At 36.6% G+C, this 20935-nt stretch overlaps 1 protein-coding gene across 1 annotated transcript; it reads right to left on the minus strand.

Annotated features, from left to right (window-relative positions):
* Nucleotides 1-1416: 1416 nt before the first annotated feature.
* On the minus strand, nucleotides 1417-17239 carry LOC123545191 (guanylate-binding protein 1-like). The gene is made up of 11 exons (XM_053537774.1): nucleotides 17130-17239; nucleotides 15504-15554; nucleotides 8053-8109; nucleotides 7541-7728; nucleotides 7144-7286; nucleotides 6343-6452; nucleotides 4936-5363; nucleotides 4121-4401; nucleotides 3648-3866; nucleotides 2879-2969; nucleotides 1417-2425 (listed from the first exon to the last, which is right to left on the minus strand). The coding sequence occupies exons 1-11, from the start codon at nucleotides 17216-17218 to the stop codon at nucleotides 1803-1805; spliced, it is 2280 nt and encodes a 759-aa protein (XP_053393749.1). The 5' UTR covers nucleotides 17219-17239; the 3' UTR covers nucleotides 1417-1802.
* Between the last annotated feature and the right edge of the window lie 3696 nt (nucleotides 17240-20935).

Here is a 20935-nt window from a genome sequence, read left to right on the forward strand (position 1 = left end):
GTACAAAAAGCAATTTAGAGACATCTGCAGATGTATTCAAAAGGCGGTGAACATGGAACCTTCAATGATACACGTGTTGAGGCGTGTAATTACATGAAGAGCGGCGTTTGGTCCCCAAATAAAGTAATGGGTTTGCCCCAAACGAGAAAACAATGGGCAGAACTAAACAAACTGGAATTTAGAAAGGGGATCTGAGGTTATACATATCACAGGAACTGTCAAAATACAAAAATAAAAAGCAGGCACCATAACCAAGGGGTGATTATACAATACCCAAGGCTATGAAAGCGGGAGTATTGGAACCACCCAGGCCGAAATGGTCATGCTGAGAAATTAAACAGTACCAATAACACGACATAAAAGTCGTGCTGAACGATCTGAGAAGATCGAAATATAACAGCCCTGATTGAATGTACGGGGAGACATTTTACGGCCGCCATACGGCACAAACAACGCTGCTGTGATAATAAAAATATGAAAACTTCACAGGTCGCTCAACACGAAAAAAAAGAAAATGTTGCAGGCTCGGTTTGATTGTGCCTGTTCATGGACGGTAGTGGAAGGTTATTATAGGAAAAGTGTGATTTTTTAAAAAAAAATTCTTACCACGATGTGTGTCGAACAGAATATACTAAAATGAAAAATGTCGAAAAATGTTACTCAAACTTGATTCAGTGCATTGATAATTTATATGAACTCTTGATCTTCTGAAACATAAATTCTTAAGTAAGTTTAAATTAACTGTATATAGTCAATTTGCTTAGCGGAGATAAATATCATTTACACTATCTTGTAGCTTTTGGACATACTATATTATCTGGTCTTTTGAACCATAGAGTCAATTCAACCAATCAATACCTCTGTAATATAGTTCGCTAAATTTGTTGCCAATGGCGTGAGGGATATGTACTTTCAGTACCTTCAGATAAACTCACTGCAGAATTTGAAGTGTTTAAACAGCAATCTGTAAGTGTCGCATGGCAGCTGTAAAGGTCTCCCCGTACTGATATTCAGTGTTGTTATATTGTCTGGCCCGTTAGGATCAAAGAGTCTGTTCTGTCCATCTGTGTAATATGTTGCGACTGATCTCTTGAATACTTATAAATGATTGCTGGCTATCTTTAAATATCTTGTTACACTTTAGCGATTTAATTGTAATAATGATTGAGTTTGGTGAAATCGTGTTACTCCCAAAATGAAGACTGCACACTGCTGCAAAATTCACTCACAAAGTAGTGAATTGATTATATCAAATTTGTTTTATGTGTAGTGTAATTTATATCAATAGAAATTTGGATATATTTTATTCTATATACAATTTCCTTTACGGCTATACATAGTCAATTCATTGTAAAAGTTTCACAGATATAAAGTAAATTTTTAAGAACAGGAACAACAGTCGTAAAATATGATTTCTCTATGAAACACGCATGCGTCTGGACGTCATATTATATATTTGCAGTTTATTGTACTTTTTCCGGATGCACTGCGATGCAATCACTATTGAAATTTTGCTCTCAATCATGCTTTTGAAGATTTTCAACAATATAATATATTTTTACAGTGTAATGCAAAGAATCTGAAATGATAATGATAGAATCTGAAATGATAATGATACACAGTTACACAGTGCATGTATACGTATATACCAACAATCGTTCTAGTATTTTTCCATTAGCCACATGTACTTACACTCGGACACATCATGTTTTTCCGAAAATTAAACATTAGCCCATAAAATCTTAATTCTAAGCTCAATCAGCACGTAACTGCCAAGCAGAATTGTCTTATAACAGTAGCTTTTATATGATGTTACATTTATCCGATTTTCTTCGTTCTTCAACAGGAGCAGGGTCACGATAAACTGGGTCGTCGGACATTCCCTCCGGTGAAACTCTGTCAGGCAGAACCGTTAAACCGTCTCCACTTGCTGAACCTTCTTTTGCAGGTTTGAAATCCTCCTCATCAAAAGAACATTGTGACGTGACATCATCTTCATCTATAGATTCATCTTTCTCCAGCGCTTTCTTCCAAAGCTGCCCTATAACATCTTCCCAAGGCTCATTATAAGTTGTGCCTTGCATATCCGTTTCTTTTTGCTCAGTTACTGGTTTTAGCTGCTTCCTATAGTGGGACAAATTAAATGTAGCCTTCTCAAAAATGTTTTTCCAATGTGCCGTTTCTTTACATAATTTATGGTAGTATGAGTCGCTCCGAGTGAGCTCTTTCTTCACTCTGTCTACTTCTTCAATTTTTGTCTTCAGCATGCCAAGGTATTGTGTTCCGATGTTCTGTAAGCCGTTGACTTGTAACATTTCAATATCAGCTCGAATTGCTTCTTCAACTTCTTCTTCCTCCTTTAAAATGTTAGCATCTTCTTCTCTGAACAAACTCAAGCGCTTGATCTTTCTCCTTGCTGGCCCTTCTGCAAAAAGTAAATGAATTTCATTCAGTGAACTGTCTTACAGAAATCATTCAAACGTTTGGTTTACAATGAAGCTATTCCACTTCTTTAATAGGCATATAGCTAAAACACCCATGAAATTTCTATTCTTGCTATTCTTGACAAGAGGGCTCAGACAGACGATCTATTCGTGGATCGGATTTTTTCACAAATAACCAAAAAGTAATTGTACTACCAATTAGTTGAAGAGTATCATTATAAATAATAGGTGTTTTAAAAGATCTTTTAAAGATATACCCTATCAAAGTATGTTAATGCATATAACCGGAGAAAGATCTTGATTCATGTTTATTTTACATTAATGAAACAATGTAAAATACATTCCGGTCATTTGCCTGTGTTAAGAATTCTGTACAAAGTAGTCTTTTATTTGCTGAATATTCTGGTATCTTATGACAGACTTAAAAACTCTACCTTGCCCATCTAGTGCCTCTAGAACCATTTTGTACACAATTTCTTCTTCTTCTACCTTTTTATCAAGAAACTCTTGAAGAACGATTCTCGCCTTTTAAAAAATAAAAATACGGATCAGTTCAATAAATGCGTTCTAAGGGTTTTCACAATTAATTAAAATCAATCAAGCTCTGTTTCGATTTTCGTGGATGCATTCTTTTGCTTCAAAATGACCGAGAAGCCTTCCCAACAGCAATCTAAGTGTCGCAACAGGGAGAGTATGTCATTTCTTAAGTAAAGACATTTCAGGTATGGATAATATACGGACATAATTCTATACATTGACGTGGAAGCCCAAAAGTCGCCAAGCACTAACAAATGGAAATGTTGCAGGCTCGGTTTGATTGAGGCTGTTCGTGGACGGTAGTGGAAATGCATGCTACTGTTCAAGCCCTCTAGTCCCCAGGTTGAGCAGAGCTCAACATTTCCACATGTTACAAGTAAAAAAGATAATTTTGAGACATCCGCGGTTGTGTTCGTACAGCAGAAAACAAGGAACCACAGAGTGCAATTCCATGAAAGGCGGCATTAAAACATAAAGGGGTGTCCCTCAACAAGAAAACATTGGGCTGTACTAAACAAACTGGAATATCACAGAAACTGCAAAAAGACAAAACTGAAAAGCAGGTATTATCCAACTTACTGAAAAGTATGATAAATTTTTAAAACAGAGCCGGACACTTGCTTCAATGCACTAAATGCTAAACGAAACATCAGAGATATACCTTACCACAGATCCCATGTAACCGACTTCTCTATTGAACTGCTGGATCAAGGAGTCTATATCTTTCATATAATCATCATAGCCTGTTGGTGTGCAGTATTTTCGATTCTTTATCTTCACTTGTATTTTCATTGTATCCAGTCTTCCTAGTGTATTCAAACATTTTGCTTCTAAATCTTTCGTGACAATATTCTTGAAGTTTTCAAACTGGTTTTTGAAGCAAACCTAAAATTATCAATTGAAATGGAATGAGAAGCATAAAAATATTACTAGTCAAAAGAACAAGCTAAATGTCATATAGCAAGCGATGGATATAAAGAACATGCTTTCTCACAGGAAGGTAAAGACAATGTCACATTCATATCGATATCTTATATCCATATTAGTGCACGATGACAACATCAAAGTAAACTACATGCTCAAAAGTTTAATTATATTATCATGTTTATTATTGTAAACTGCTAAATTCTATTATTTACCATTGCCTGTTCTTCATAGATTTGTTCATCGTCAATAATTAGTCCAGACTTCAAAACTTCAAGAGCAGCTTTCATACTGTCCTTGTGATAGTTAACAAGACCTTTTTCGCTCGGTGAATGGGAAGTAAGACGTCTTTGCATTTCACGTTTATATATTTCCGAAGCTTTCTGGACTACATGTGTATTTTCCACTGCCGACATTGAAATCATTGCGCTTGTCAAACATGGAGACTCTCCAACTTGTATGGAATGGACATAATTCAGCAATAGGGAACTTAACACTGTAAATATAACAAATACGTTCTTAAAATACTAAACACATAAATGACAGAATACAAAACAAAGACAAATATCAAACAGGGAATGCCACGTACCAAAATCGCAGCCTCCCCAAAACTAAACCTACAGCACGCAGACGTGCACACCACAAACACACACACATACACATACACGCGCACACACACAAAGCCAACACATGAGGACAAAACGAACAAACATAGGAACACAGTGGGGCACCGCCTTGGAACGGTCAGTGGCAAAAACACCACTGGGGAGCTTAAACCGGTTTATGGTGCGCACCCAACCTCACTCTTACCCCCACCATGTTCCAAAGACACCATAGTGCAGTTTTAAACAGTATGCTTATTTATCAACAAAAGACAACTACAATTAAGGAAATATCTGAATATTAATACAAAATTCAGAATATTAATAATATTTCTTTAAAATTGATAATAAGTTTGGATGCTTGAAACAACACTAAATACAAGTTGACTTATGAATTCGGAAATTGATCATGTATAAGCTGTACTTACTCCTGCCATTTATTGCTTTTCCTGATTTCAGTAACTTTGGCTCACACGAAAATATATACTTCCGGAACTCGTTCAGCGTTTCCTGAAATTCTCTCTTCAGGGTATTCTCTGGCAGCGTCATCAACATTTTCAGCAGATCACGTTTGACCGGTTTCCTAAATCGGAAACATTTTCTGTTTTTGAAATATCTTCGGATAAGCATTCTTGGAAGATTGTATTCTTTTAAGGAATCTTCTTTGATAATTTCACCTTTCTTGCGTCGTTTAAGCTTTAACATATCTTCCAGATAAGTATCATCGTCCTCCTCATTAGATTCAAGAGTAACATCCCTTAGTGTGAGAACGAAGTTCGGGAAAAAGAAATCAAGGATAGAATCGTCTTCTTCCGAGCCGCTCACCTTTATTGACGTCTTAATTCTGTTTAAAAATCTGTATACGGTCAAGGAAAATTGATACGAAAGTTTCTACCTCATATATATATATATATATATATATATATACTTTTTTCGATAGTCATTTGCCGAAATACAACCTAGAGATAAGGTGCGCCACAATTTGATTTTTAATGACTATTAGCTATTCAACTGTTTACAGAAATAACGTAATAAATCGACCTAATGTTTTTCTTTGATCATAAGAAAGGAACTATTCCTATGCCGTAGATCGAGTCTGGTATCCCTATTATCAACAATAAGCTAAAATAAGATGAAATCTCACGTGACTTCAATGAACTCAACCACAATTTTGATATGAAATTGATTAACAGATGGTGAACACCGGTGACAAAATTTAACTGATGCAAAATGACTATGAAAATATGACTGTCGTTTCTACCATACTGTAAAGAGTTTTATTTATTGTAGCTTACAACTCATAAATTCAAACAGTAAAATATCTGACGGAATACATCTTGTCGACTTGGCTCAATAAGAAGAGCGGAGATCTTCGGATCAGTTCCATCCTCCGCGAGGCATAATTTTCCGTGAGGATTTGATGAAAGTTATTGTGTTTGAAATCACTTGACCTCCACCTCTGATTCAAGTAAAGCTATCAGTTACTTGCCCAGAATAGGCTTGCACTTGCAAAGAACCCAGGAAAACTGATGAAGTGTCCGGCGTTACATAGCTGTAATACGGCGATAATCCGAAAAGATATAAACCATCCGAATCACATAAGAATTGCTATCGTTTTAATTAGCATCATTCACCACGCTGTAATAAGTCAAACCAAATCCCTTATTTTCATGTATATATTGAGGAATTATCTAATGTTCACAGGCTGATTTTATTCCAAGCAACATTTGTACCTATGTTAAATATATGTGTTGTATCTAAATGAACTTTTCTATTTGTGTAGTGTTAACAAGTAAGTTATCTACTCTTAATTAATAGTATTGGATAAAGGATACTTAAATTTTTCAATTGCAGTTCTATCAAAGTTCCCTCTTGTATTGTAAACCATTGTGCTGGATAAAAGCGTGGCAAGTACAAACAGGTTTTTGTCGTCTTCTATATCCACCTAAATATATATTGATAGTATGTATAATGTTCTGCATAAACACAGTGAATTCAATATACCAGATTATTACAGAATTACAAATCAAATATGGCATTTTATTTAGAAAATAATGAAATTGTTAGCGCCAGAAGAAAGAGGTAAATGTAAAAATGAGCTTGCTTAATTTGAAGATCTGTCACAAACAGCTTTTAGAAGATTATGATTAGGAATGATGTCGCTTAGTAGTCTCAATGTCATGTGAAACCATTTAAAACCCTGCATATTTCGCAACGGTTATGTTAACATAAAATCAGTAAAGGTATTGTGAGACGAACTTTGACTTATGTTTACTAATGACGAATGATTAGATTCATATAACATACCACCCCCAATTTTTCAAATATTTATACAAGTTTTAAAACCTTCTTGAAATTCTAATAAATGACTTCAGCCGCCATACAGAGAATTGTTTTAATGTAAATAGCAAAGCCTATATAACACATACATAAAAGCCATTTTCAGTTTTACACAATTTTTAACTATGTTTAGTATTAGTATTTATCATTGATTTTTACGTGAAATCTTTCTTTTGTTAACTAAAATTCGTAAAACCTTTTATAAACCCTAGATACCTTATAGCCTTCTAGAATAATTGCTTTATTACCTAGACAGAACATCTTTGAATGCTGTTTACCAAGACCCAAACAAATACCTTATCAGGATCATCAATCCCTTCTGTATCTAGTAAAACAAGAACTTGGTCTTCCTGTGTAGGGTGTGGCCGACACATTACCCAGATACCTTTTGTCACAGCTGTCGTTGTGTGACCAGTCTCAAACCAAGATTTGTCACCGGCTGAAGAAAGAATACACTAATATTAAGGATCATAATTGCACACATAAGCAGTTATTGAGTTATACGTAATACTATATCCGGATATCTTCTGCGCCTAATGTGTTATTTATCTTATTCTCTACAAAACGACGGCAAAACTATAAAACAGGAGATATTACACTTCTCATTTTTTACTTATTTTAATTTAATTGTTAGCACCGGCATATATGCGTTATACATGTAAGTATGTGCAAAAACATTGATATGACATATACCTGAACCGTGACTGGCCAGTTTATTCAAGATGAAGGATTTTCCAGTTCTCAGTGTCCCAACTACAGAAACTATGTTCAATGGTTTCTCTATTTCTCTCAGTTTGGTTAAGGTCGACTGGTCGCATGTTGTTTTGCCATCAACCGTTGATACCAGTATCATGGGTGAATGAAATATTGGGTTGTCAGGCCTAAAGGTAAACGTAATTATGTTGCAGACCTTATCATGTATTGCATAATGCTTTCTCAGAGCTGCATCTGATCAGTGGAAAATGAATCTATGTAGCATAAAATACATTTAACAAACAACCTTACATATAACATGCAAACCAAAAGTAGCTACAAGATGTATTCACTCATTCCATTTACCAATATGAAAAAGAAGAAAACAAAAAGAAAGCACAGCATCAGTATCTTCTAAGTTGGTTGGTAACCCTGCTCTGAGTATCAGTCATCAACATTTAATGTCATTGAGTATCTCTTTAAAATTTATTAAGTAAATTAGAAATACGTACAGGGTTGTTTCTTTTGACACTGGTCGTGTGATTCTTTTTGCCGGAAAATCTGGTTTCCTGTAAACATGTTTAATAACGATGAAAAGCCAAATAAACTCTTAACAGGCACATATTTAAAGACAGCGCGCTCAGCTTTTCGAAAGGAATTGCCTTCTGTGATAATTATCGCTTTGATAATGACAATGATACTTATTTAGTTCCAAAATCTCTTAATACTAAATTAAAATCGAAACCTCATAATTCAACCAAGATAACCACGGTTGATGTCAAGGGAACTAACGTGTACGCGCTTCTCAAAATTCCCTGGCCGGAATTCATTGAAACTTCATAGGTGTAATTAGTATGAAGCCTAGATCACTTTGGTGGAATTAGGGTCCCTTTAATGTATTTTAATATAACTTTGTCCGGACTACTTCTCCTTTACTTTTAGTAGGATTGGGATCAAACTTCAGATTGTGAAGGGATTTACGGTTGGGTGAGTTTTTCATAAGTTATAATCATTTCATTACTATACATAAACTCTATGTAGATATTCTTGTCCGTGCTTTAATTCCAAAACTTGTGTCCAGATTTCAATGAAACTTCACAGGAATAACGTGCTAGAAGCCTAGTTGTGCATGTAATAAGCGCGTTTCTCGAAGTCACGGCCTTTTAAATGTCATTTCTGATTACGGTTTACAAAGACTGTCTTTTCTATGCTACTGGTAGGATTTGATTGAGATTTCAGTAGCAATTCTTATTATGCCTATAATACCGGTTTCATGGATGAATTTTTTTTATCTTTGACTTGTCGGTCATAAAGTCTATGTAGAGATTGTTGTCCAATATTCCGTTGAGATTAAAATGAAACTTCACAACAGTTATTAGTGTAAAGCCTACTTTCGTATATCATTGGCACGTTACGTTCAGAATTTTTGCGATGTTAATGATCCACTTAAAGTTCAGTCTTGACGGACTGCTTCTACACTATTGGTAATATTTAAATGGAACTTTATAGAAATGATAAGACGTCTATTGTAAGGTTTTACGGTTGGGGGTGGGACACCGCCTTGCAACGGTCAGTGGCAAAAACACGACTTGGGAGCTTAGACCGATTTATGGTTCGCACTCAACCACACTCTTACCTCCACCGTGTTCTAAAGTCACGGGACAGTGTAAACAAAAGCAATCCCCGCCAGGTGAATCTCTAACACACGCAATGGAAACAAAAAGGCATGGCATGCAAAACACAACAAGGAATCGGTAAAACCGAATGCTGATCCTCCCGATGCATGTGCTTGTCCCAATATGGGGAATAACGTATTAGAAACCAAAACAAATGAGAAAATAAAATGAAGAAAATTGAGATAATTAAAGCAAAGGGACATATCATTAAGTGTAATTTTTGCCTCTATCGTTTTGTGTAGTTTCAATAAAATGCCATTAATAGTTTTCAAGTAATGCTCCGGACTAGCCTTATTTTGTATAATAAAGGGAGATAAATCAAAACTAGGTAAATTAGAGTTTTGGTTCTTTGACACTGCACTTCCCGTCAATGGCCTGAAGTTTCAATGAAATGCCATTAATACTTTTCATGTAATGCTCCTGACAAGCCTTATTTTGTATAAATACTATAATAAAGGGAGATAATTCAAAAACTAGGTAAGGTAGAGTTATGGTTTTTACACTGCATTTTCCGTCAATGGCCTCTATCATTTTCTTAAGTTTCGATGAAATATCATTAATGTCAAGTAACGCTCCGGACAAGCCTTATTTTGTATAATAAAGGGAGATAATTCAAAAACTAGGTAAAGCAGAGTTACGGTTCTTTGACACTGCACTTTCCGTCAATGGCCTCTATCATTTTGTGAAGTTTCGATGAAATATAAATAATAATTTTCAAGTAATACTCCGGACAAACCTTATTTTGTCTAATAAAGGGAAAAACTGATTAAACGCCTGTTTTCATACAATGACATATTCATGGCGTTGTACATAATAATAATAATAATAACGACAATGATAATAATAACAATAATAACAGCTTTATTTTAATAAACATTCATGACCTCAGCCCTCCCATTGAGGCCATTTTACCTCTATTGCGAATACCAGTGCTTAAAGCATCACATGGTACGCCCAGACGGGCGTAAAATGTCGCCCCGACTTCGCCTAAGTGTTGTTATATTTTCTGGTCCTTCGGGATCATTGATTTTTAATTAATTTAGATTTGAAGATTGAATACTGCTTAAGCCGGTGCTAGAGGGCGTGGGTAGTGTTGCATTTTTCATTACTGCTCATGAACAGACTCAATCAAACCGAGTCTGCAATTTTCACTGTTTGCCTCGTTCTCGGTGCTTCCGAGGGATCTACTTTTCAGATTATATTCATATAGAGGTTCATACCCCCGGTTAATGGTGCCATCATATACTATTCAAAAAAAGAAATATTACACACTATCCTACCCATAGAGCCTGTACCAACAAGTGCGTTTAATTAAACAACCTTGGAAATATAAATGTTGAAATGTAAAACCTTATACAAAAAAAATAAAAACTGTCACCTGCTGTTTTCGCATGATAAACAGTTATCAAAAAAAAAAATAAAACAGTGCCACGAAACTTCTGAAATACAGTGTCTTAAGAATTTTTTTAATGTGTCAAGTGATTTACTTTTGCGTAGTTCTAACGGCAGTTCATTCCAAAGTTTTGGATCAATAGTATAGAAACTTCTATCATTGAATGGTTTGCACTTGTTGTATGGAACAACATAACGATATAACGAAGTTTCAATCAAAGCCATTAATACTTTTCAAGTTAAACTCCGGACAAAAGTGTGACGGACGGACGGACCGAAGGACGGACGAAGCGGCAACTATATGTTCGCCCTTCGGGGAGCATGAAAAAGCAAACCTTAAGAACAAAAAACGTATGTATTCAATGCCTTTGCAGAAGACAGAGCATCAAGAAAAGCAGTGTCTTAAGGGCCTGACGGAACAGGCCAGAAGACAGTGGGATTTATAAACTGCTTATCAGAGATTCCTCCCCTCTTCCGTCAGACACAAAGAAGCGTAGTGTCCAAATGTAAACGGGTTAACCACTAAACATGCGGTGTGTCTCAAAACAGTTTGATCATAGCCTCTTTTAATAAAACGTTTTATAATTTTACTAAATACAGTTGGAAAATTATCATGACCCAAAAATCTTACGAAGTTTTAAAACCATATTCCCATAACAAGAGGGCCATGAAGGTCCTGTGTCGCTCACCTGACCTATTGACCTAAGATCATCAAGATTAACATTCTGACCAAGTTTCATTAAGATATGGCCATAAATGTGGCCTCTAAAGTGTTAACTAGCTTTTCCTTTGATTTGACCCCGTGACCTAGCTTTTGACCCAACATAACCCAGATTCGAATATGACATAGAGATCATCACGTTTAACATTCTGACTAAGTTTCATGAAGATACAGTCATAAATGTGGCCTCTAGAGTGTTAACAAGCTTTTCCTTTGCTTTGACCTAGTGTCCTAGTTTTTGACCCCACCTAACCCAGATTTAAACTTGACTTAAAGATCATCAAGATTAACATTCTACAGTGTTAACTAGCTTTTCCTTTGGTTTGACCGGGTGACCTGGTTTTTGATCCTACATGACCCAAATTCAAACTGGACCTTAAGATCATCAATATTAACATTCTGACCAAGTTTCATGAAGATATATCATAAATGTGGCCTCTACATTGTTAAAAAGCTTTTCCTTTAATTTGACCTGGTGGCCCCAGATGACCCAATATCAAACTCGTCTAAGACTTTATTGAGGATAACACTCTGATTAAGTTTCATTAAGATTGGGCCAAAATTGTGACCTCTAGAGTGTTAACATGCTTTTCCTTTGATTTGACCTGGTGACCTAGTTTTTGACCCCAGATGACCCAATATCAAACTCAAACTCCAAGTGTTTATCGAGGGTAACATTCTGACCAAGTTTCATTAAGATTTGGCCAAAAATGTGACCTCTAGTATGTTAACAGCCAAATTGTTGACGAAGGACGGACGGACGACGGACGACGACGGTCGCCGGACACAGGGTGATCACAAAAGCTCACCTTAGAGCACTTCGTGCTCAGGTGAGCTAAAAATCGGGTTTTGAAATACCTTGGAATGACCCCAGATAACCCAATATCACACTCGTCCAAGATTTTATTAAGGGTGACATTCTGACTAAGCTTCATTAAGATTGAGCCAAAAATGTGACCTCTAGAGTGTTAACAAGCTTTTCCTTGATTTGACCTGGTGCCCTAGTTTTTGACCCCAGATAACCCAATATTGAATTCGTTCAAGATTTTATTGAGAGTAACATTCTGACCAAGTTTCATTAAGATTGGGCTACAATTGTGACCTCTATTGTGTTAACAAGCTTTTCCTTTGATTTGACCTGGTGACCTAGTTTTTGACCCCAGATGACCCAATATCAAGCTCAAACTCCAAGTGTTTATCGAGGGTAACATTCTGACCAAGTTTCATTAAGATTTGGCCAAAAATGTGACCTCTAGTATGTTAACAGCCAAATTGTTGACGACGGACGGACGGACGACGGACGACGACGGTCGCCGGACACAGGGTGATCACAAAAGCTCACCTTAGAGCACTTCGTGCTCAGGTGAGCTAAAAATCGGGTTTTGAAATACCTTGGAATGACCCCAGATAACCCAATATCACACTCGTCCAAGATTTTATTAAGGGTGACATTCTGACTAAGCTTCATTAAGATTGAGCCAAAAATGTGACCTCTAGAGTGTTAACAAGCTTTTCCTTGATTTGACCTGGTGCCCTAGTTTTTGACCCCAGATAACCCAATATTGAATTCGTTCAAGATTTTATTGAGAGTAACATTCTGACCAAGTTTCATTAAGATTGGGCTACAATTGTGACCTCTAGTGTGTTAACAAGCTTTTCCTTTGATTTGACCTAGTGACCTAGTTTTTGATCCCATATGACCCAATATTAAACTCAAACTCCAAGTGTTTATCGAGGGTAACATTCTGACCAAGATTCATTAAGATTTAGCCAAAAATATGACCTCTAGTATGTTAACAGCCAAATTGTTGACGACGGACGGACGGACGAAGGACGACGACGGTCGCCGGACACAGGGTGATCACAAAAGCTCACCTTTGAGCACTTCGTGCTCAGGTGAGCTAAAAATCGGGTTTTGAAATACCTTGGAAATACCTTCTCGCAGAATCAGAATCACAAAATCAGAATTACGATAGTAAAATTTAACAAAATATTTACGCAATTTGTAATAACGGTAGCCTTGCTGAAGAAGTTTATTTGTAATATATTTATTACGTTTATTGAAATCCTCAACATGACTGCACGCACTGTCAAACCGAATTAATTGAGAAATATATATACCCCTTAAGATGTAGCCCGAGGTACATCTCCAACTAAATGGGGGAAATTTACAAGACTAAAGTTAAACTCATCCCTCTTGTCATAAATTTTGGTATGTATAATAATGTTATGAATAGAGAGTTTTCATACACTTTATCGCAGTATCTTTTCACCTGGGCTTTTACAGCAGTAAAACATTTTGTTAATAGCTTTGAAATATTTGTAGCCTACATGTAGTGGTACAGGAGCTTGAATGAATGATGAAACGGGCTTTATATGATTGTTTATGCAATTTAGGAATCCAGTATTTTGAAGTTTAATTTATTGATCATCTATACGAACTTTTAAGTTAGAGACTTATGTGATGTAATCAGTGACCAAATACTGTTCATTAGAAGGACTCAATGTATAAGCTTTAGTGATATTCATTTCGTTTTGTAAAACTTTAATAAAATGTAGGCGTCAAATGATTATAATATTGTTGGCCGCCCTGTCTGCTTGAACTAAGACATAATTAGAATGAAATTCTTGGATTTCCTTTTTCAGATGTCTTAAAGATGTCTTAAAGTAAACTTGGGTTTTGGTGGAAGTAGGTGTTCATTTGTTTGATAAAATCTTATACGAGAATCGACAATGTTAGAAATATTACGTTTCAAAGACGTTAATGCATTGGGATCAGCATTTTCACGACAACACAATTTAACACAAACAGTTTCGAATCCAAATCAGCCAAGGGCAAGTAATTTGAAGTGTGAATGACCTTAACCACTCGACCGCGAAGAGCAAACCTTCACCAACAAGGTTATGTTTTCGGTGTTGACTGGCACAATAACCCGTCTGTGAAGTTTAAAGGAAAAACAACTTCAATCAAATTATCAAATTCGAAAAAGGTCTATTACATGCATGAAATGAAACAAGTGCTATCTAACTTGATTATGACAGTAGGCTGGTTAAGTTGAAAAAGTCTTGTATGAAGTTTCATTTAAATAGATATAGTGGCTTCAGAGTTGTCGTCTTGCATGCAAGAGCCTGGTGAGTAGAATAGCTCGCACGTTTTTTCAAATAGTCGAGTTAATGAAAACAAGTCGAGTATATGAATACCAACACTTATTATTGCTAATATACTTAAAACTGAAACTTTTATATATATTCAACTATGGGTAACACTACAATACACTAAAGGTACTAACAAGAGCTGTCAGTGGACAGCTCGACTATTCCCAGTGCTTGATAGTATAATATAAGCTATGAGTAAAACTTTAACATTACAATAAGCATATTCTAAGTCGAAAAGGGGCCATAATTCAGTCAAAATGCTTGACAGGTTGCCTCCTCCTTTTTACAGACTGGGGTCATGATGGTAAACAAGTATGCAAAATATGAAAGCAATATCTCAATGGACTTTGAAAATATTTAGGGTAGTACGCAAACATTAACATTTATTCTAAGTCGAAAAGGGGCCATAATTCAGTCAAAATTATTGATAGAGTTGCCTCCTCCTTTTTACAGACTGGGGTCATGATGGTGAACAAGTATGCAAAATATGAAAGCAATATTTCAATGGACTTTGAAAATATTTGAGGTGGTACGCAAACTTTGACATTTATTCTAAGTCGAAAAGGGGCCATAATCCAGTCAAAATGCTTGATAGAGTTGCCTCCTCCTTTTTACAGACTGGGGTTATGATGGTAAACAGGTATGCAAAATATCAAAGCAATATCTCAATGGACTTTGAAAATATTTGAGGTGGTACGCAAACTTTAACATTTATTCTAAGTCGAAAAGGGGCCATAATTTAGTCAAAATGCTTGATAGAGTTGCCTCCTTCTTTTTACAGACTGGGGTCATGATGGTAAACAAGTATGCAAAATATGAAAGCAATATCTCAATGGACTTTGAAAATATTTGGGGTGGTACGCAAACTTTAACATTTGTGTGACGCTCACGCTCACGCTCACGTCGACGCCGGGGCGAGTAGGATAGCTCCCCTATTCTTCGTATAGTCGAGCTAAAAATGGCTCTAACAATTGATATTCGTTTCGTATTTGTTAAGTATTAAGTGTAAAAGACATACGGTGATTTAATCGTCGGTTTGGCTGGAATTTTCTTTTTCCCAACTGGCGAGCTGTAAATAATAAATAATGCCAAATTAATTGTAATTACTTTTGTTAAAACTGCTTAAGGGGCCCGAAGGGCTCGATTCGACCTTCGCTAGTATGACATCTATCATTCTCTCATGTAAAATAGAGAAAAGTGGAAGTTTCCCAGGTCGCTCAACACGACAGAAACGAAAATGTTGCAGGCTCGGTTTGATTGAGCCTGTTCATGGACGGTAGTGGAAATGCATGCTACCGTCCACGCCCTCTAGCCCCGGGTTGAGCAGAACTCAACATGTACACATGCTAAAAGTACAAAAAAGATATTTAGAGACATCCGCAGATGTATTCAAACGGCGGTGAACATGGAACCTTCAATGATACACGTGTTGAGGCGTGTAATTCCATCAAGAGCGGCGTTTGGTCCCCAGATAAAGTAAAGGGTTTGCCCCAAACGGGAAAACAATGGGCAGAACTAAACAAACTGGAATTTAGGAAAGGGATCTGAGGTTATGGAGCCTGCGTATCACAGGAAATGTCAAAAGACAAAATTAAAAAGCAGGCACCATATCCATGGGTGATTAAACAATACCGAAGTCTATGAAAGCGGGAGTATTGGAACCACCCAGGCCGAAATGGTCATGTTGAGAAACTAAACAGTACCAATAACACGACATAAAAGTCGTGCTGAACCATCTGAGAAGATCGAAATATTACAGCCCTGATTGAATGTACGGGGAGACTTTTTACGGCCGCCACACGGCACAAACAACGCGGCTGTGATAATAAAATAGAGAAAAGTGGAAACTTCACAGGTCGCTCAACACGACAGAAACGAAAATGTTGCAGGCTCGCTTTGATTGAGCCTGTTCAAGACTAGTGTTCTGGCATCAACAAAAATAAGCCTAAAGATATTAAAATTATTTTTTCGACATAATCAAGCTATAATAATCTAGTACAATTAAGCTTTCGACATATTACAGCCATAATAGCCTAGTACATAGCTACACTTCCGCAATAATAAAGCTATAATAATAAATTTGTAATAACATTAGCTTTCGACTTTATCAAGCTACAACAATCTTTTACCAAAAAAAAAGCTTTCGAAACAATGAAGCTTTACTAAGCTTTCGACATAAGCAAGAACTATCTTGCACCAACGCGAGCTTTCAGCATCATCAAGCTAAAACAATCTGGTACAAGCGTATACTTTTGACATTATTCAGCTGCACTTATTTAGTACAAAATGTAACTTTTGACATAATCAAACTTCCTTCGATATAATCAAGTTAAAATTATCTAGTACAAAGGAAAACTTACTTTTGCTTTAAGACCTGAACCACTTATGATATTTTGTGAACATAGATTTGAACGTTCAAAAACTAATATTTCTAAGTTAAACTAAAGCACACAAAAATAAAAGTTGTTAATGACTTTTGAGTTAATAATTTATCTCTGTTAACAGTCAGTAGAGTCAGTACATTGCGCCCTTGAAATAAAGTTTCTCGTGTAGCTCTTCAAAAGTTAATTACGACACCGTTTACAATTTTATATATTGTTTACCAATTTTACATTTAAAAACTTGAGCATATTTTCCAACTTACCGTTGTAACGGCAGATCATCAAATTTGCCTAGCCTACTTGCTGACAGCTTTCCGGGCATGCGCTGCTGTGGTGGACTTTCTTCGTTCATCTTTTTATTTGTCTGTAATGGTTGAGCAATATTTTATGTCATCATATTGCATCCCGTAACGTTATCCAAGCTCGCGGACGCGCACACAACCAACACACACACACACACACACACACATTCTCACAAAGGAAAAACACAAGGACAAAACGAACAAATAAAGGAACAGAGTGGGGCACCGCCTTCGAACGGTCAGTGGCAAAACAACCACTGGGGAGCTTAAACCAGTTTATGGTGCACCTTACCTCACTCTTACCCCCACCATGTTCCAAAGTCACAGGAAAGTTATCCCAGTCAGGCGAAACCCTAACATACGCAATGGCAAATGTGAAACACAAAAATGCTCTTGTATAAATATACAAAAGCACTGCTTACGGGTACCATCGCTCGTCTGCAAGTGCTTGACAATATGTAAGAAATTAGTTATAGTTCAGATTTTCCAAGTACAATAATGGTCATCATTTTGTCAAAATGCATATAACAATATTGGTTCTTGGCCGATATAGTCAAATAATGATGATAAACAAGTGTGTTAAGTTTCAAAGCTGTACCTCTTATAGCTTTTGAGAAAAGGTAGATCTAAACAAAACATTTAACCAAGATACTCAAATTTTCTAAGTACAAAAATGGCCATGATTGTAATAAAATGCAAATCAGATATATCGTTTCTGACCTACACAGTAAACTAATGATGATAAACAAGTGTGCAAAGTTTCAAAGCTGCAGCTCATACTTTTTGAGAAAAGGTGGACCTAAACAAAAATATCTATTAACCAAACGCCGACGCCGACGATCAATTGACGACTATACCTCGTAGATTTCTTTTCACAAATCAGACGAGCTAATAAATTGTTATCCTTATGAACCTTAAGTGCATGTACTCAATGCCTTTGCAGAAGACAGAGCAACAAGGAAATAAATTTAACAGGCCAGAATAGCTCAGTCCGGCTGGATTTAGAACTACCTATTTTCAGAGCCCTCCACCTGTTCCGCCAAAATCAAAGGGGGAAAGCCTAGCGTCCAATTGTAAAAGGGCTAAAACATAACATGCGATGTGTTTCAAACAGTTGGGTCAAAACCTCTTTTAAAAAGGCTGTCACTTTAGAACAAATGTCCCAAAGCGTGCCAAGAATGCTAGAGCTGTTTGCGAAATAAAATAAAATTTAATAAAAAGCGTTGCCCTTGACCGAGAGCCTGATCAGATAGCTTTCAGCCTAAAATAGTTATTCAAACAAAATGACTTCAAATCCATTATATCCCAAACAACAAAAACAAAAATGATGCTGCAGCGGAAAACCCAATATGTCAAATTGTGACCTTGACTGACCTTGACCCAAGAGATCCGCCCACTGACAACGACTACATTGGGATTAGATGAACTTTGTGCAAACTTATTTCAAAATCCGTAACGAAACAAAAATCACACATCATTTTGTGACCTTGACTCCGGGACTGAGAGATCCGGGTCATAAGCACGACACACCTTCTCATATGGTTTAATATTTGTATCAAATTATTTTTAATTCTTATGAATGTTGGAGTTACAGCCGGACAAGAATTACACCCCCTTTAAACGGATGCACGCAAAACACGCAACACACACACTCGCAAAGCACACGCACACGCACACCCACACACACAGTGTGATTTTAATTGCCCACTTCGGGGCATAATTAAACGTTTAATAATATACTAAATACAACTGTTAAATTGCCATGACCAACAATCTTACGGAGGGGTAAATACATCCTCTTTAACAGTTTGGATAACTTCTCGCAGAAGTGTCTTTAAATCCCCAAATATATTTTAAACCAAAATTTGATTTACGATAGTAAAATTCAGCAAAGCATTGTGTATGCTTTGTCATTAAATTTAGCATCAACTGGGGCCTCCGTGGCCGAGTGGTTAAGGTCGCTGCAAATCACTTGCCTTCATCGATGTGGGTTCGAGCCTCACTCGGGGCGATGAATTCTTCATGTGATAAAAGCCATCCATTTGGCTTACGGAAGGTCGATAGTTCTACCCAGGTGCGCACTCGTGATGAAATAGTGCACAGAGGGGCCCCTGGGGCTTCCTCCACCATCGAAACTGGAAAGTCGCCATTGAACTATAATATAACTGTGTCGGTGCGATGTTTAAAACCCAACAAAATAAATAAGTTAGCATAAAATACCTTGACAGATGGGGATTCCGTGGCGTGGGGTTTAAGGTTGTGACTTAAAATCATTTGCCCCTCACTAATGTGGGTTTGAGCCTCAGGCCCGGGGCACTGAATTCTTCGTGTGAGAAAGCCATCCAGTGGTTTATGGAAGGCTGGTGGTTCTACCCAGCGCCCCCCGTGATTGAAAATGCTTGAAGGGGCACCTTTGGTCTTTCTCAAGCATGAAATCTGAAAAGTCGCCAATCTGACCTTTAATGTGTCGGCGCGACGTTAAACTCAACAAGACAAAAACAAAACATTGACAGTGATTGTTGAAACGCTTAGCTCCTTGTGCACCACCAACCATGTCTTTGGCAGTAATAATATCACTATTCGAAAATGAAATCGTTTTGGGGGGGGCGATTAGCTCCAGAGTGAACAATACGGTTTAGATTCTCTTAATACCAAAATGCCTACAAGCAACATTAAACAATCCACACCGAAATGTCCTAACATTTCGCAAAACAGTTATAGCATGCATGGCGTAAAATATGTAAAGCTGTCCAAAATCCCATAAAATACTATAATTTCTCGGATTATGAAAAATAGTTATGTATGCGCTCTCTGTTATCCTTTCAGATAAATTTAAAATAAATTTTACAAATTTGAAGGAAAAATTACCCCCCCCTATGAATGAAATGTCCTTGAAGGGAAACGTTTTGCCTTTGGTAAGGTAAATCTCAATGACATAATACCACACTGTTGCAGATAAAGCAAATTATTGTGCGAAATGTAAGAGTATTAACAAAAATATATAACATATCGAATTAAAATTTTATCGAAAACTTACACAATGTTTATGTTGTTTAAAGGATTCCAGCGACACTTCGTTATAGCTTATGACCTCGGTCTATAAACAGTTCATGAAAAAAAACAATTCCATTCATAACAAAATGTCGATATGAATTATACGTGCAATATTAATTATATTTTTAAAAACAAGAGCGGTCACGGGAGACAGCGCCCCCGACTATTTCGATGTGGAAGTGAACTGGGCACATCTGAGAAAACTGGAGCTGTCACTGGAGTGTTATTAACCCCAATGGTGGGTGAAGATATTGCACAATAGCCTGAGTCTGTGTAAAAAATATTAAATAAAAAGAGAAGTACAGATAAAGTGTATCAAAACACTATACAGTACAGCCCAAGCCAAAAAGGGGGCATAATTAAATTTAAAAATTAGTGCAAGAGTTATGCATCTTGTATCATATGATGTGGGTGATGATGTGGAACAACTACTTCAAGACTGAATCAAATCTATCAAGTAATTACAGAGATAAGTTGAAAAAAAGAGAAAATGTAAAAAAACTTTAACCAAGGTGGGGACGCGGAAAAGACGCCGACGCCTGGTCGAGTAGGATAGCTCTCCTTATACTTCGTGTAGTCGAGCTAAAAATGTATTACATTTACTAGGTGTGATTTTGCAAATAATACAATAAATAATGAGCACAGAATTATGAATAATGTAAAAAGGGAAGATAAGTGTTAAAGATAAATTCTTCCAGATTTTTAAGGGAGGT

The sequence above is a fragment of the Mercenaria mercenaria genome, chromosome 1 (genome assembly GCF_021730395.1).
Source record: "Mercenaria mercenaria strain notata chromosome 1, MADL_Memer_1, whole genome shotgun sequence".
Classification (NCBI taxonomy): domain Eukaryota; kingdom Metazoa; phylum Mollusca; class Bivalvia; order Venerida; family Veneridae; genus Mercenaria; species Mercenaria mercenaria.